The sequence below is a fragment of the Rhinichthys klamathensis genome, unplaced genomic scaffold (assembly GCF_029890125.1).
Source record: "Rhinichthys klamathensis goyatoka isolate OS25496 unplaced genomic scaffold, OSU_Roscu_1.1 h1tg000357l_1, whole genome shotgun sequence".
NCBI classification, from domain to species: Eukaryota; Metazoa; Chordata; class Actinopteri; order Cypriniformes; family Leuciscidae; genus Rhinichthys; species Rhinichthys klamathensis.
In genome coordinates, this window is record NW_026606866.1 from 37,203 (window position 1) to 55,271 (window position 18,069).

At 36.2% G+C, this 18,069-nt stretch overlaps 1 protein-coding gene across 1 annotated transcript in view; it reads left to right on the top strand.

Annotated features, from left to right (window-relative positions):
• Positions 1–18,069, top strand: part of ptprga (protein tyrosine phosphatase receptor type Ga) — a gene marked incomplete at its 5' end in the record, with an annotated part of 120,600 nt that overhangs the window by 28,299 nt on the left and 74,232 nt on the right. The window contains one exon of the mRNA XM_056232857.1: positions 1,471–1,606. Coding sequence (XP_056088832.1) covers positions 1,471–1,606 — 136 coding nt within the window. The remainder of the gene's footprint in view (positions 1–1,470; positions 1,607–18,069) is intronic.

Here is an 18,069-nt window from a genome sequence, read left to right on the forward strand (position 1 = left end):
AAACATACCATTGCCATAACTACTGTAATCTGGAAGAGATGAAAACTGTGACGTCATATTCGGAGCGGATTGTGACTCAAATTTATGCGTTTCAATGTCAACACTATAAACGCCGAAATGAATACCTCGCTATTGCTAGTATCTCTGAAAATGACCTACCCTACCTTTAATGACCAAATATATCTTTACAAAAGTTCACAATGTTGTTGCAAAGTAAATATAATGTGGATAACTAGGTAATAATTAATTACTCAAACCCCTTTATCTAAACCTCTCTACAAAACCGTCAGATTCGCACATCCGCGAGTTTGTTTGTCGTTTAACACTTTTATTTATGTTTGTACTTCTTATCGAATCCTCGTCCGACACACAGTGGGATTGTGGGCAATATCAGCCGTCAGAGTGCACGGATCTGCACTTCGGATTCTAACTGGACAAAGTTGACTATAGACACTCATTTCAACATACTACGATTTGGGACGCACTAATTCTAATTTCGAATACTATATTTAGGACGGAGAGTGTGTGAATTGGGACTCGTGGGTCTCCAGGAGCAGGGTTGACCACCTCTGGGTCAGAGTTCAACTTAGAACTGGGTTTCAGGATTGTGTAGCATTCATATAAACCCAACATTTCTCTCTGTTTATTTATGATTAGGACAACCTGAGGACTGAGGATTGCTCTAGGACAAACAAAATCAATTAATCTAGAAACACTTTACTTGGCAAAATGATGGTGACCGGAACCAATATTTGACAATAATTTTAAGTATTTTTGCATTAATAGATGTTGTGTAAAAGAAATCTAATTAAATTGAATATTATTCTTTGAATCATTTTATCATATAATTGTATTGTTAAATCATAGAAATTGTAATAATAGTTATGTTGATATTAATAATTATAGTATTAATTATTATAAATATTAATAATTGTTATTATTGTTTTGATATTTATTTATCTGTTTTTGCATTTATTTTGAATGTTGAGAAAGTATTGTGTGAAATGTGTTTACTGAATTTCAGCAATTTTTTTATCTAAATCAATTGAGTATAATTGCAATTTTATTAATGATGATAATAATTATTATTAATAATTATTATCATTATTATTAGTAGTAGTAATATTAATAATTTTGATATATTAATACAAATGTGATATCTGTAATTGATTATGTTATATGATACACAGATTTACATCTATATCAGCTTTATTTCATCCCTGCTCACTACATAGCAGCAAGTGTTATTGTATTTTCATATGTTCGTGTGTTCATATTAACGTGTGTGCGTGTGCGTGTGCGTGTGTGTGTGTGTGTGTGTGTGTGTGTGTGTGTGTGTGTGTGTGTGTGTGTGTGTGTGTGTGTGTGTGTGTGTGTGTGTGTGTGTGTGTGTGTGTGTGTGTGTGTGTGTGTGTGTGTGTGTGTGTGTGTGTGTGTGTGTGTGTGTGTGTGTGTGTGTGTGTGTTTCAGAGCGTACCGTGGTCTCCTCCAGCATGCAGCCTGTGCCTGGTTCGGGAAGGATGGAGTGGATCATCCCTCTGGTGGTGGTGTCGGCGCTCACCTTCCTCTGCCTCGTTCTGCTGCTGGCCGTCCTGGTTTACTGGAGGTGAGACACTGATCCACACTGACAGATTCACTGGCGTTTTCTGTCTCACTGAATCGCTGACTACAGGAGTCTCACTGATTTCCTCAGCCACTCTTTGATAGATACACGACTGATTCCGACTCTGATTGAATCATGGCGAGTCACACAGACGGATGGCTTTATCCTGATGCCGCGCTCTTAAACACTTCATCTGTTTTATTGCTTTAGAGCTTGGCTACCATGCGTTTTTTCGTGTACTTCTGTGTGTGTTTGTGTCCGTTTGGATCCTGTAGCCGGTGGTTTATCACTCTGGGGCCCCTGGCGTCCCCGGGGCCCCGAGGGGTGGAATAGAAACCAGTTAGGAGTGTGTGTGTCGAGCATGTGTAAAGTGTGGGTGATGTGTCTCTGGTGACGGTAAGTAAGATGGAGAGAGGCCGTACTCTTCCCTCAGGGTATCTCCAAAGTGATGGAGGTGCTGAGGAAACTGTTGCCATGGTCACACCTGAGACGGACTGAATGTGGCTTCAAACGACATATATATTGCAGTGTGCACACTTCCGTTCATACATTTGGAGTCGGTAAGATTTTTTTAATGTTTTTGACAAGACTCTTATGCTCACCAAGGCTACATTTAAAGCAAAAATATAGTATGCTGCAAAAGTACAGTAAAAACCCATAATATTGTGAATTGTTATTATAGTTTAAAATTTAAAGAAAATTAAAGTTTCTATTTAAATATATTTTAGAATGTAATTTATTTCTGTAATTTAAAGCTGAATTGTCAGCATCATTACTCCAGTGTTTAGGTTCACATGATCCTTCAGAAATTATTCTACAACTTGAAATATAACTTTTTTTGTAATATTTTTGATCAATGTAAAATGACCTGAAAACCTTCCAACGGTAAGAAAATGATTAATTGTATTCATCAAGGATGCATTACATTGACCAAAAATGTTACAAAAAAAACTATTTCAAGTTGTAGAATGATTTCTCTTTTTATATATATATATATATATATATATATATATATATATATATATATATATATATATATATAATTAATTTTATTATATTAATTTATTATTATTAAATTAATATATTATTATTATTATCATTAATACAAATTGTTGTTTTATATATATATATATACATTTTCTTTAAACTTTGAAATAAATGTATATAGAGAAAAAATATATATATATACAGTATATATGACTGTATATATACCACAAAACCAGTCACAAGGGTAATTTTTTTTACATTTAGATTTATACTGTACACCATCTGAAAGCTGAATAAATAATAACTTTCCATTGATGTATGATTTGTTATGATAGGACAATATTTAGCCGAGATACAACTATATGAAAATCTGGAATCTGAGGGTTCCAAAAAAGCGAAACATTGAGAACATCGTTGTCCACTTATGTTCGCGATTGTGCTGTATTCACTCACAAATATAAATGTTGTATATATTTACGGTAGGAAATGTACACAATATCTTCATGGAACATGATCTTTACTTAATATCCTAATGATTTTTGGCATAAAAGAAAAATCTATAATTTTGACCCATACGATGTACTGTATTGTTGGCTATTGCCATAGATACACCCGTGCGACTTTTGACTGGTTTTGTGATCCAGGGTCACATATGTAGTGTATATATATATATATATATATATTAATTTTGATATTATTATTATATTGGTGTGCACATTATTTATATTTGTATTATGTGTCCCTACATTAGTTGGTAGTTAAACGTGTGTTTATGGTAGGCCGTTCGCATCCATATGGATATCTTCTGTCCCCCAGTGGTCGGCTGATAGAGTCTCTCAGGGGCCGTGATCAGCGATCACACCATGCCTCAGTTTAGCAAACAGCTCTGGAGCAGGACTGTGCCAGGACCGTCTCCCCAGGTCTGGGCTCTCCGCCCTGGGCCCCAAACGGCCATCTGCTCCCTCCTCTGGTGCTCAAGGGCCGTGCAGTAGCAGGGGGTCGTGAAGTATTTTGAGATGTGGCGATATCCATCGCCAAATACTGCATGATAACACACACACATCCATGCAAACACACTTGACCAAGCCCAAACCCTCTCCAGAGAGAACATACATTTGTCAAATCACTCGTAGCCGTGAGAAAGGGGACTATAATTAACACACACACACTAGAAAACATAGACATGAACTTTTATTTGATGCTGTTTCTGATTGGTCAGATGCAAAGGATATTGGGAAGGTATTAGAACACACACTTCTGTGTGTGTGTGCGTGTGCGTGTGCGTGTGTGTGTGTGTGTGTGTGTGTGTGTGTGTGTGTGTGTCTTTAAGTGTAATCTGCTCAGTAGACTGACTGAGATTACCCTCTACACTACACGCTAATGTCTCAATATATCAGATCAGATATCCTTACCTTCTGTCAGTGTGTGTGTGTGTGTGTGTGTGTGTCTGACTCTCATGCTTGTGTACATGCGTATATGTATGTCTAACCATATGTTCATATTTACATTTATTCATTTAGCAGACATATGAACATTTCTCTCTTTTACTCTACACAGCCATATTACATAACTATTATCATACAGTTACACCACTTATTGACTAGCTAAATCCCTTTTATTTATTATTATTTGTGGGGGTTTTTGTGTTTTTTTCTCTCTTTTTTTTTATTCTCATTTTTTTTTTTTTTTTTTTTTTTTTTATTAATATATATATATATTTTAGTGTATATGTATGTGTATACTGACTCTGAACCCAAGTAGGGCTTGTATATGTGTATGCTGTTTCTTGATCCCTATGCAGTTGTCATTAGTTCTGGGCAAGTGTGGAGCCTGGGGCCTTGAGATAGTACCTTCACTCCGTCTGCCTGTACTCTTGTGCCCTGCATTTCTGGTTTTCTGTCAGGTTAAGCACTACATGTATTACCTTTCTTAATGCATTACATTTCGAGATACATACTCACTTAATTGGTTGCTTAAAACAAGGAATGAGAAAAAAAAAACAAAAAAAAACACATAGGCCTAAGCAGGATAAGGGAGGCATGATCGTGGTGTGACCATGGAGCTGGTTCCACACTACACGTCTCGTTTTTCTTTTCTTTTAATGCAACACACTAGCTGACATGCATATACATCCATCACGAGCAAAAAAACAAAAAACAAAAAAAGGGAAGGAAATAAAACACACACACACAAAAAAAACACAACAACAACAAACAAACAGGGTAAGCATGGCATGTGTGACGGCCGGAGGTGGGGAGTGTTCTCGGTGGTGAGTGATGGGGGTCCTTGGGCCCCAGGCTCCGGTGCACATCGTCTTATCGCCTATAGCCCATTGTAGTGTGTCTTGGCCAAGGGGAGATCAGACACATCTCTTTTTTTTCATATTAGCCTTAATTCTTTTTCATTTATTTATTTATTTACTTTTTTTTTTTTTTATTTTTATTTTTTTATTATTATTATTATTGTTGTTACTATTTAGTTCATTTTTATCATGTCTGTTGTATCTGTAAGATTTTCTTCTGTTAAGTTATTTCCACCTACACACCCAGCAATACATGCACACACACACACACACACGTTTATGTATGCTATTTTCATGTTTACATGTTAATGTCTATGTATGAGACCTTTATGTTTTTTGTTGTCATAATAATAAAAAAAAATAAATAAAAAAATCATTTTTATTAATTGAAATAAAGCTGGAAATTAAACAAATATATATAATAATAAAATGAGAAAAGCACATAACAAAATTATTAAATCTTAAACTAAAATACAGTATATATATATATATATAAAAATTTAAATAAGTTTTAAAGTTACTTTTAAAACATGCTATAATAGTAAAATGTGAAAAAAGTATAAATCTGACTAAAATAACACTGAATATATTTCCATAATTAAATGTTGTTGTTTTTAATTGAAAGCCCTAGTGTGTGTGTCTGTATCTTAGTGTGTGTGTCTGTATCTTAGTGTGTGTGTCTGTATGTTAGTGTGGTTGTGTGTGTCTGTATGTTAGTGTGTGTGTCTGTATGTTAGTGTGGTTGTGTGTGTGTCTGTATATTAGTGTGGTTGTGTGTGTGTCTGTATATTAGTGTGGTTGTGTGTGTGTGTGTGTGTGTGTGTATATTAGCGTGGTTGTGTGTGTGTCTGTATATTAGTGTGGTTGTGTGTGTGTCTGTATATTAGCGTGGTTGTGTGTGTGTCTGTATATTAGTGTGGTTGTGTGTGTGTCTGTATATTAGCGTGGTTGTGTGTGTGTCTGTATATTAGTGTGGTTGTGTGTGTGTCTGTATATTAGTGTGGTTGTGTGTGTGTCTGTATATTAGTGTGGTTGTGTGTGTGTCTGTATATTAGTGTGGTTGTGTGTGTGTGTGTGTCTGTATATTAGCGTGGTTGTGTGTGTGTCTGTATATTAGTGTGGTTGTGTGTGTGTCTGTATATTAGTGTGGTTGTGTGTGTGTGTGTGTCTGTATATTAGCGTGGTTGTGTGTGTGTCTGTATATTAGTGTGTGTGTGTCTGTATATTAGTGTGGTTGTGTGTGTGTCTGTATATTAATGTAGTTGTGTGTGTGTGTCTGTATATTAGTGTGGTTGTGTGTGTGTGTGTGCGTGCGTGCGTGTGTGTGTGTGTGTGTGTGTGTGTGTGTGTGTGTGTGTGTGTGTGTGTGTGTGTGTGTGTGTGTGTGTAGGCATTTGTGGTTTATGAGACCAATTTTCAGGTTTACATACCAGCATTACAAGACCAATCGGTTTATGAGACCACTTTTAGTGACCTCGTAATTCTGAAATTTTTTATTGTAATAATTATTGACTAATAATAATAATAATAAAAAATAATGCTTGTATGTTTTCTACATTACTACTTGTGTTAATTAATGTATCTATTGCACTGTTATGACACTCCCTACCTTTTTTATAACCTTTACAAACACTGTCCTCTTAAACCATGATGTGTATGTGTGTACTCGGAACAGTGCCCCTGTAGGTGGGAATTAGTATTGCAAAGTATACACATTGGCGCCAAATTACACACACATTAGCGCCAAATTAACGCAGGTTGTTTACGGCAGAGAAGATTTGCAGCGCTTCAGTGAACAACGCAGCAGCTGGATCTATGGTGAAATAGTAAGTACTTGATAATATCTTCTTTTTTTTTAACATAAATATGAAATCCTTGATTCCTCAGCGTTAGTTTCAGTTGTCAAATGTTTATTTGATGTACTTTAATCACTTAAACTGTAGTAATGGCGCGTGAGAGGAGCACTGCTTGTAGAATCAGCTCTGAGACGCAAAGATGATGTAGATCGCAACGAATGTGGTAATCATTAAAAAATACAATTTAAATTAAATATATCGTTGTGAAATAAAGTGGCCTTGGGCAGAGCACACTGCTAAAAGGTCATTGCGTCTAATAAGAAAATACTTCTGCGATATATATTTTCATAGTTTATCAAAGTTCAAATAATACGTTACAGTAGATCGACATCGGAATAAGCCCAATCTCCTCTAATGTCGCTGTCTGTGCGGTCGCGGCGGTCTGAGCGGGAGAGCTGGCAGGTTTAGCCGGCTGAGGTGCACTCCTAACACGAGGAGTCACGGCCTTGAGACTGGAGCTATTTTCTCACCCAAACAACTGCCGCGAATTTCACGGACGAGGAAACAATAAAAGCATTATTAGACGGTTTACAAGGCTGCATTATATGTTAAACCCATTTAATTATTATTAAATTATAATAAAGCATAATGCTATTGTGAATTAATAAACCCTATGATTTAAATAAATATATGCAATATACAGTATGCAATGTAATTATTTACATGCGTTACGTTACGTGTGTGCATGCCAGAGCAGCTCTGTTCACAGTGAGTTAACTTACTCTGCTCCTCACAAACTTATCATTAACATGCGTGGATCGTCTCACACTCTATCTTTGCATCTCAGTGTCGCTTTTAGTTGTAATTACTAACTTTTTAGTAAAGTTTTCTGCCATTAAGCAGCTCTCTAGTGTGGAGCCATAGCTAATGATAAAAGCTTTTAAAAATATTTAACATCATAATAGTGAATATTTAACATCAAAATTTTTGTAGTATTATTTTTGTATTTATAGTGTTTATATATAATATTAATATTATTAATATTAAAATTATACTGTTTATCTGTAAAGATTGACTTGATGATATTTTGTAGTGATACTGAGTCATCGGATCAGAGGACCAAATCCTCTAAAAGATGCAGAAATCAATGTAAAGCTGGGTAAGGACAATGACGTAATAACCGGAGATATATAAATCCTGTCAAAGGTAAGTTTTCTTTTCTTCTTTTTTTTTCATAAACCTTAGTTAGTCGACTTCTATTATACTAGATACACAATGTTCAACCAGAAATACAATATCTTGACGTGTACAGTGTAACATGCATGCCTTGGATAATCTAATAATGGAGTATAATACATTTCAAAATAGACCAAAGTGTCAGATCTAACCACAAAGAAGATGGAACCTAGGGTGTACTCACAGTAGATGATCTGATCTGAGCTGTGCCCGAGCACGTTTGACCCCCAGAGCCCGGTTTGTTTGACTAGTGTGAGGCCATCCTTAAAAATATTTTGGTTTGCAGTAACAGCAAAAAAAAAAAAAAAAAAGGGTCGGTAGGTAGGCCTATTTTTATTTTATTTTCAAGATTCAATGTTAAAAAAAAAGTTAAATATTGGTGATTTACATGGGTATGAATTTAAACAAATTTGCATATCGTGACGTCACTGACTGGGTCTTCAACCCGTGCCTTCGGGCGCACCATTGCAAACCTCATTCTGATGCAGGTTATATAGACCACAAACGATTTGAAATCTTTGTCAAAAAATATGTTTATTGCATTAATTCCATCTGCATTCATTTGGGGGGGGGGGGGGGATTAGCCAGAATCAAGAAAGAAGCCACTAGATATCAACAAAAGTGGATTTTCAGAGGAAACAAATAGATTACAATTACTTTAGAATTCACAAAATAACAGTTGTTAATAACAATGTAATACCTAGGAGTAAACATGTTAATGTGTTACATTAACAAATGCATCTATATTTAGTTTTTCACCGATGTCTAGGGGCTGTTTACACCTGGCCACTACATGGGTTTTCTCAATAAAGGATAGCTATCTGATTTATCAAAACGATCCATTTACACCTGATCACATACATTTCTTTTTGCGGATATAAATCCGATCTTCAATTCCCGCGCTATATGCAGATTTAATGGAGTGCACGTTGCTTTCGGTGATGAGATGCATTTTATTGATCATCAGCTAAAACAGGGGTCGGCAAGTAAGGTTGGCATCGGGCCAAAAAAACATTTTTACTCTAGATGGCGGGCCAGAACATAGTCAATGGATAATTTAAGAAATGAATTGATGAAAAATGCAACTAGAATGTTAGTGAGCTGTAACTCTGTGTTAAATACTGTAGTAGGACAGTCAGTGTGGCAGTGTCCGGGTTTTATACTGGATACATTAATAAAGCAGTAGGGATGAGTCACGATTTTCGAATATTCGATTTGTTGATTTAATTATAGAATATCGAATAGGTCGTGGGATTATTGTCTAAAAAAATTCCCATGTTTTCAGTGCTGATTCGGTGGGGACGCCGTGTTCATGTAACCAGAGGGTGACGCTGCCAATAACGCAAAAGCTGTCACAAGGAACCGGCAAAAGTAATGATTATGAATGTTTCAAATATAGCAAGGAGACATTTTAATTGTTTATAAGTGTCTTGTGTCGGCTCAGTCGGCTGCAATAGTGACCGCAGTAGTTAACGCGCCTATAGAGAGAAATGCACATTTCATATGGATTACATAAGCAGAGAGTAGTCGGTTTCTTTTCGTTTTGAATTGTTTCGTTTAAAATTAGACATTTTTAAGCTTTCTATATATTTTCGTGTCTGTGAGGCAGCTTAAACGCTGAGTTTCGGTTAATTTATGAGACGAGCTCCAGTTCACGAGCAATGCAATCTCGCCGGCGCCTCCATGTCCGATTATATTGTCTGCTATATTTGCTTTTATTAAATACAAGCAATTGGTTGATAAAACATTGATTAAAAATAAGATACAAATGATACAAAACGAAATTAAATTTTTAGATAGGCTTTCTACAAAACAAAACTTAATGAAGTGGTCAAAATCATGTCTGACCCACATGTCTCCCGATATATTGCGGCATCTTGCAACACATCCTGCCTTGCTAAAACACACATGTGGGAGATGCGGAATGGATAAAAATAACTAAAAAAAATAAAAGAGGACTTGAATAAGCCCATTAATGGCATTTTTGAGTCATGCTCTTAACGAACTATGTTTTATTTCCTCTTTCCATATTGTGAATAAATGTGTATCATTTTAATTTGCTTGTTACACAATGGAGTCTAACTTATTGTAATAATTATTTGACGTTGACTACTTTTAAACTTAGAATTATTCCTTGGCATCCTCGCATAGCCTACTAAACTGCATAGCTACTTTTTTTACGCTATTACGTCGTGTTAACATTTAAGCTGGTGAGAGAAAATGGCACTATCAAAGAGTCTAAAAAGGGAAGTTGACAGCGAAAATAGTTATACAAAGAATAATAAAAAGACAACTATGCGTTCATCCTTCCTAGTTTTGTAAATGCAAAGCCGGTGTGTTTTATCTGCAACGACAACCCGATCACACTAAATGCGTCTCTATAGCACGCATTGTGTCTATCGTGCAATTTATACGCGAAAAAGAGTTTTTACGTTTATGACTTTCCTCATAAACCGAATAATGTCCTCATAAACCATGAGTTAACACACACAAGTGTTGTAAAACAATAGTCTACTGCTGAGTAACATACAATAGTCATATGAGTCCTCATAAACCGAATAATGTCCTCATAAACCATGAGTAAACACACACAAGTGTTGTAAAACAATAGTCTACTGCTGAGTCACATACAATAGTCATATGAGTCCTCATAAACCAAATAATGTCCTCATAAACCATGAGTAAACACACACAAGTGTTGTAAAACAATAGTCTACTGCTGAGTAACATACAATAGTCATATGAGTCCTCATAAACCAAATAATGTCCTCATAAACCATGAGTAAACACACACAAGTGTTGTAAAACAATAGTCTACTGCTGAGTAACATACAATAGTCATATGAGTCCTCATAAACCGAATAATGTCCTCATAAACCATGAGTTAACACACACAAGTGTTGTAAAACAATAGTCTACTGCTGAGTCACATACAATAGTCATATGAGTCCTCATAAACCGAATAATGTCCTCATAAACCATGAGTAAACACACACAAGTGTTGTAAAACAATAGTCTACTGCTGAGTCACATACAATAGTCATACAGTATGAGTCCTCATAAACCGAATAATGTCCTCATAAACCATGAGTAAACACACACAAGTGTTGTAAAACAATAGTCTACTGCTGAGTAACATACAATAGTCATATGAGTCCTCATAAACCGAATAATGTCCTCATAAACCATGAGTAAACACACACAAGTGTTGTAAAACAATAGTCTACTGCTGAGTAACATACAATAGTCATATGAGTCCTCATAAACCGAATAATGTCCTCATAAACCATGAGTAAACACACACAAGTGTTGTAAAACAATAGTCTACTGCTGAGTAACATACAATAGTCATATGAGTCCTCATAAACCGAATAATGTCCTCATAAACCATGAGTTAACACACACAAGTGTTGTAAAACAATAGTCTACTGCTGAGTCACATACAATAGTCATATGAGTCCTCATAAACCGAATAATGTCCTCATAAACCATGAGTAAACACACACAAGTGTTGTAAAACAATAGTCTACTGCTGAGTCACATACAATAGTCATACAGTATGAGTCCTCATAAACCGAATAATGTCCTCATAAACCATGAGTAAACACACACAAGTGTTGTAAAACAATAGTCTACTGCTGAGTAACATACAATAGTCATATGAGTCCTCATAAACCGAATAATGTCCTCATAAACCATGAGTTAACACACACAAGTGTTGTAAAACAATAGTCTACTGCTGAGTAACATACAATAGTCATATGAGTCCTCATAAACCGAATAATGTCCTCATAAACCATGAGTAAACACACACAAGTGTTGTAAAACAATAGTCTACTGCTGAGTCACATACAATAGTCATACAGTATGAGTCCTCATAAACCGAATATTGTCCTCATAAACCATGAGTAAACACTAGGGATGTGAATTTCTGCCAAAAATGACATTCGAAAATCGAGGAGCAAAAGTCGATTATCGTTCGAAAATCGAAAAAAAAGAAAGAAAGAAAAACGCACACTCACAATTACAGAAAGGGAGGCCAATTTCATCTTTAGCGATTTGTCATCAAACAAACTGTTTATTATTCGAACATTGAACATGTTTTTGTCGTTTTTTTTAACATACCGGTAGTTAACATATAAGAAAAAAACAATAAGCACGACAGTCCGTTTTTGCATCGCCAAACCAGATGCTCGTTAGAGAAAAAAAATAATGTCATAATGATTTTATGCAAACCTGCCTTGTTACTGCAAAAGCCTAACGTTACTTTTCAAACAAATTAGTTGCAATCAAAACTATTCGTGTGATGCCACATTACCGCGGGATGGCGGGTGTTCATTTCATAAACTGTGGACAATGGTAGCTTATTTAATGTAGCCTATAAATTAATGTATATGTCCAAAAAACGGATAATGTCGTCATACTTGTAGTGCCATCGTTGAGTAATAATCTGTTTGGTTGTAAAATGTATTACCTGAATGAAATGAACTAGAATGTATCGTCCTGTGGAATCATTCATTCACAGACATCATACGAAGATGTTTAACTAGATCTTCATCGCTGGCAAAAATATGATGCATTTGCAGATTTGCTTTCACTAGACTGTACTGTAGGTCCACGGCCACTTCATCCAATGCTCTTGATGTTCTTAAATCTTCCTGTTACGACTCCGTGTCGAGTGTGAATAAAGCGCTTCAGACGATTCAGTGCACGAGGAACTGAACGGATCATTCAAACTGATTCGCGAACCGATTTAGACAGATCTGCCAACTTGTTTGATGAAGTCTTTGAACAGAATCGACTCAAAAGAGTGATTCATTTGTGAATGGAGCATCGCTCAAGCCCGTAAAAAAGACACAGCGCGCTTGGAATAAACTACGCATTTAACAACATGTATTGCATTAAAATAAAGTAACGAGAGGAACGTCGTCCAACGTAGTGAAGTAAATGTAGATTACTTTGTTACTACCATAGACGGTTACTACCATAGACAGTAAAGGTTAGTCTACTACCCACCTCTGTTGGGCGCAGAGTTAACGGTCACGACAATGCTCTTCTTCTGTTGTTTGTTTACACTATGTATAAAACGCTTGTATCCTAGATCGCGCAGGAGGGGGTTTCATTCATGTTAGTGACACCTGTGTCCCTGACAGGAAAATACCCTGCTGCGCGATCTAGGACAGTAGGCGCGCCGTCAATTATGTCACATTGGAATTGCGCGAAAATATAACGATATTCGAATAAGCAATTTTATGATCGAATTTCGAACGCAGTTCGACTATTCGACTATTCGAAGATCGCGACTCATCCCTAGTAAACACACACAAGTGTTGTAAAACAATAGTCTACTGCTGAGTAACATACAATAGTCATATGAGTCCTCATAAACCGAATAATGTCCTCATAAACCATGAGTAAACACACACAAGTGTTGTAAAACAATAGTCTACTGCTGAGTCACATACAATAGTCATATGAGTCCTCATAAACCATAAGTAAACACACACAAGTGTTGTAAAACAATAGTCTACTGCTGAGTCACATACAATAGTCATATGAGTCCTCATAAACCGAATAATGTCCTCATAAACCATAAGTAAACACACACAAGTGTTGTAAAACAATAGTCTACTGCTGAGTAACATACAATAGTCATATGAGTCCTCATAAACCGAATAATGTCCTCATAAACCATGAGTAAACACACACAAGTGTTGTAAAACAATAGTCTACTGCTGAGTCACATACAATAGTCATATGAGTCCTCATAAACCGAATAATGTCCTCATAAACCATGAGTAAACACACACAAGTGTTGTAAAACAATAGTCTACTGCTGAGTCACATACAATAGTCATATGAGTCCTCATAAACCGAATAATGTCCTCATAAACCATGAGTAAACACACACAAGTGTTGTAAAACAATAGTCTACTGCTGAGTCACATACAATAGTCATATGAGTCCTCATAAACCGAATAATGTCCTCATAAACCATGAGTAAACACACACAAGTGTTGTAAAACAATAGTCTACTGCTGAGTAGCATACAATAGTCATATGAGTCCTCATAAACCATAAGTAAACACACACAAGTGTTGTAAAACAATAGTCTACTGCTGAGTCACATACAATAGTCATATGAGTCCTCATAAACCATAAGTAAACACACACAAGTGTTGTAAAACAATAGTCTACTGCTGAGTAGCATACAATAGTCATATGAGTCCTCATAAACCATAAGTAAACACACACAAGTGTTGTAAAACAATAGTCTACTGCTGAGTCACATACAATAGTCATATGAGTCCTCATAAACCGAATAATGTCCTCATAAACCACGAGTAAACACACACAAGTGTTGTAAAACAATAGTCTACTGCTGAGTCACATACAATAGTCATATGAGTCCTCATAAACCGAATAATGTCCTCATAAACCATAAGTAAACACATACAAGTGTTGTAAAACAATAGTCTACTGCTGAGTCACATACAATAGTCATATGAGTCCTCATAAACCGAATAATGTCCTCATAAACCATGAGTAAACACACACAAGTGTTGTAAAACAATAGTCTACTGCTGAGTAGCATACAATAGTCATATGAGTCCTCATAAACCGAATAATGTCCTCATAAACCATGAGTAAACACACACAAGTGTTGTAAAACAATAGTCTACTGCTGAGTCACATACAATAGTCATATGAGTCCTCATAAACCATAAGTAAACACACACAAGTGTTGTAAAACAATAGTCTACTGCTGAGTAACACACAATAGTCATATGAGTCCTCATAAACTGAATAATGTCCTCATAAACCATAAGTAAACACACACAAGTGTTGTAAAACAATAGTCTACTGCTGAGTCACATACAATAGTCATATGAGTCCTCATAAACCATAAGTAAACACACACAAGTGTTGTAAAACAATAGTCTACTGCTGAGTAACACACAATAGTCATATGAGTCCTCATAAACTGAATAATGTCCTCATAAACCATAAGTAAACACACACAAGTGTTGTAAAACAATAGTCTACTGCTGAGTCACATACAATAGTCATATGAGTCCTCATAAACCATAAGTAAACACACACAAGTGTTGTAAAACAATAGTCTACTGCTGAGTCACATACAAAAGTCATATGAGTCCTCATAAACCGAATAATGTCCTCATAAACCATGAGTAAACACACACAAGTGTTGTAAAACAATAGTCTACTGCTGAGTCACATACAATAGTCATATGAGTCCTCATAAACCATAAGTAAACACACACAAGTGTTGTAAAACAATAGTCTACTGCTGAGTAACACACAATAGTCATATGAGTCCTCATAAACTGAATAATGTCCTCATAAACCATAAGTAAACACACACAAGTGTTGTAAAACAATAGTCTACTGCTGAGTCACATACAATAGTCATATGAGTCCTCATAAACCGAATAATGCCCTCATAAACCATGAGTAAACACACACAAGTGTTGTAAAACAATAGTCTACTGCTGAGTCACATACAATAGTCATATGAGTCCTCATAAACTGAATAATGTCCTCATAAACCATGAGTAAACACACACAAGTGTTGTAAAACAATAGTCTACTGCTGAGTCACATACAATAGTCATATGAGTCCTCATAAGCCAAATAATGTCCTCATAAACCATGAGTAACAGTGTGCATCTGAACAGCACAAATCAAGTATAGTAAGAGGTTTGTCACTGAAGATGACCTGGATTAAGCTTAACGTGAGAGTCTACCTTATTCTTCAAAAGAAAACAATTGATTCCTGACGGCTCCCGTTCTCTTTCTGCCCCCTGGCTAAAAAAATCCTTGTGCTCTTTAACGTGGTGTTGAATTTTTGATTGCGTTTATTGTCTTGTACGACGCAAGAGAGCTTCCGCCTCTCTGAATTACGGCTTTGTAAACATTGCATTTTGCTGTCTTCCTCTGTGGTGTTTCCAGTGTGAAGTAGTTCCACTCAGCGGACATGTTGGCTAGTCACACCTGGCCACTTCATGCGTTTTCTCAGATTGGATTGTTTAATCAAAACGATTCCATTTACACCTGTTCACATAAATGTTGTTTTTTTCGCAAAACGGATATAAATCCGATCTTCAATTCCCGTGCTATATGCAGATTTAATCAAGTTCTTCACCGAAAGCAACAGCTATGAGCTACATTTTATTGATTATTAGCTAATTTCAAATTCAAAGACCGCAATAAGAGATAGCGGTCACAGCACTGGTAAGATCCTTCCGTTTCTTTATTTTAAATGAAGAAGATTGTGTCTTAACGTCTGTAAACAGACCCAATGCTGTTCAATGCGATCCTGCAAGCTGGCTGCAAACTGCGGAATGGATTTCCTGAGCGGGGGCGTGTTTCATAACTCTGTGTCTGTCTCATTGAGCCGCACCTCCGTTCAGGAAATCCATTCCAAAGTTTGCAGGCAGCAAGCAGACTAGCCAGCGGGAATCACTTTTGGAGTCATTTCAGCAGACAACGTTAAAGCGCAGACATGGCTCATGGAGATCGGAAATCTCCGCAGGTTGGATTGGGAAAATCCGATACGTGAATTACGCTGGTATCGGTCCCGATACTGGATCGGATTGGCCCCATCCCTAAATATTATGTGCTTTGTACTGTAACAGGGCTCAAAATTAACTGTTTTACTTGCTAGCACTGGTGCTCCCAACTTCAAAAAGTTTGGAGCACCAGCAAAAATTTAGGAGCAGCACAACTACAAATTATATATTACAGGGCTCCAGACTAACTTTTTGCCTTGGTTGCACTGGTGCGCCTAACTTTTTTATTTAGGTGCACCAGCACAAAATTTAGGTGCACTCAAATTTTTCCTCGTCTCGCGTCGCCTTTAACGCCACAATTTCAAGATCACCTTTTTATCACGCTCCATGTATTCATATATATTATGTAAATGCTTTTAAACAAGAATAAGGTGTCGTTTTTTTTATTATTTGAAGCACAATTATACTGTATTTAAAAATATAAACCTTTAAAAAAAAAAGTAAAGTGCTGTTTTTACATTGTTCAAGTTAGGGCAGGGTATTGACACAAATTTCACAATTCGATTCAATATTGATTATTTTGGATATCAGGTACAATACATGGCCAATTTTCTCAAGAAAAACAAATCTCAACTAATGCTGTAAACTGGGAGTCAGTTGTAGCCCACTATGCTTCATTAGCCTACTATAATACTGAAGGTAAAAATTACCTGATTTGTACACAAACACTTAAATTACACTTATAATAATAAAGTTATATGAAATATAAACATTTAAATGGTGGCTGCATAAAAACTTGCCAGATTTTTTTCAAACAACATGCATTCAATATTGAAAAACATTAAAAATTATAATGAATATGTAATATGGTGCATATATTAGGCACAATGCTCCTCTAGAGTTAATTTTTCTAGCTAGCTAACGAGTTTATGGGCACTGGATATGTTTTTTATGAGGTAAATGTGAAGTTACATTACATTGTTTACAAGCGTTTTACTGACGTCTTTCCACGGTTGAAACACTGATTGAGCGATTCCATGTGACATGATACAAATTTCGATAAGTTGTACTCTATCTTTTAACACACTTTCAGATGCTCGTTCATGTTTATTTGGCGCTGTAACTGGTATTATTAAGGCGGAAGAGGAGATCATGTGCGCTCCGCGCTGCTGCTTCTCTTGAGCTGAGCTGAGCCAGAGCGATCTCACGCCACAGCGTCAATACACTATTTATGTTTTTGAATTTCGTAAGAAAATTGACCAAATTTGAAATCTGAGACTTTGTTTCATATCAATAGTAACAAAGCACAAAGATTATTGCGATTTATTGGATGGGATGCTCGCTACAATGTTCCATTCATTCATCAACTGAAAACAGCATAGCCCAACGGTTCGTAAAAATCAATGAGAATCGATTAAAATCGAGAAATCAATATGTTTTACCTAGTTCAAGTAGCCTACATTTTTAAAAGTTTCTTCGTCGTCTGTTTTCCTGCGTTTATTTAGCTGATGCTGCTGATTTCCGTAACTGATTCTCTGGTGCTCAGGACAGGTGACAGGTCGCCATTTATTTCAATCACACAGCACAGAGCATTTTAGTCCTACAGGAATA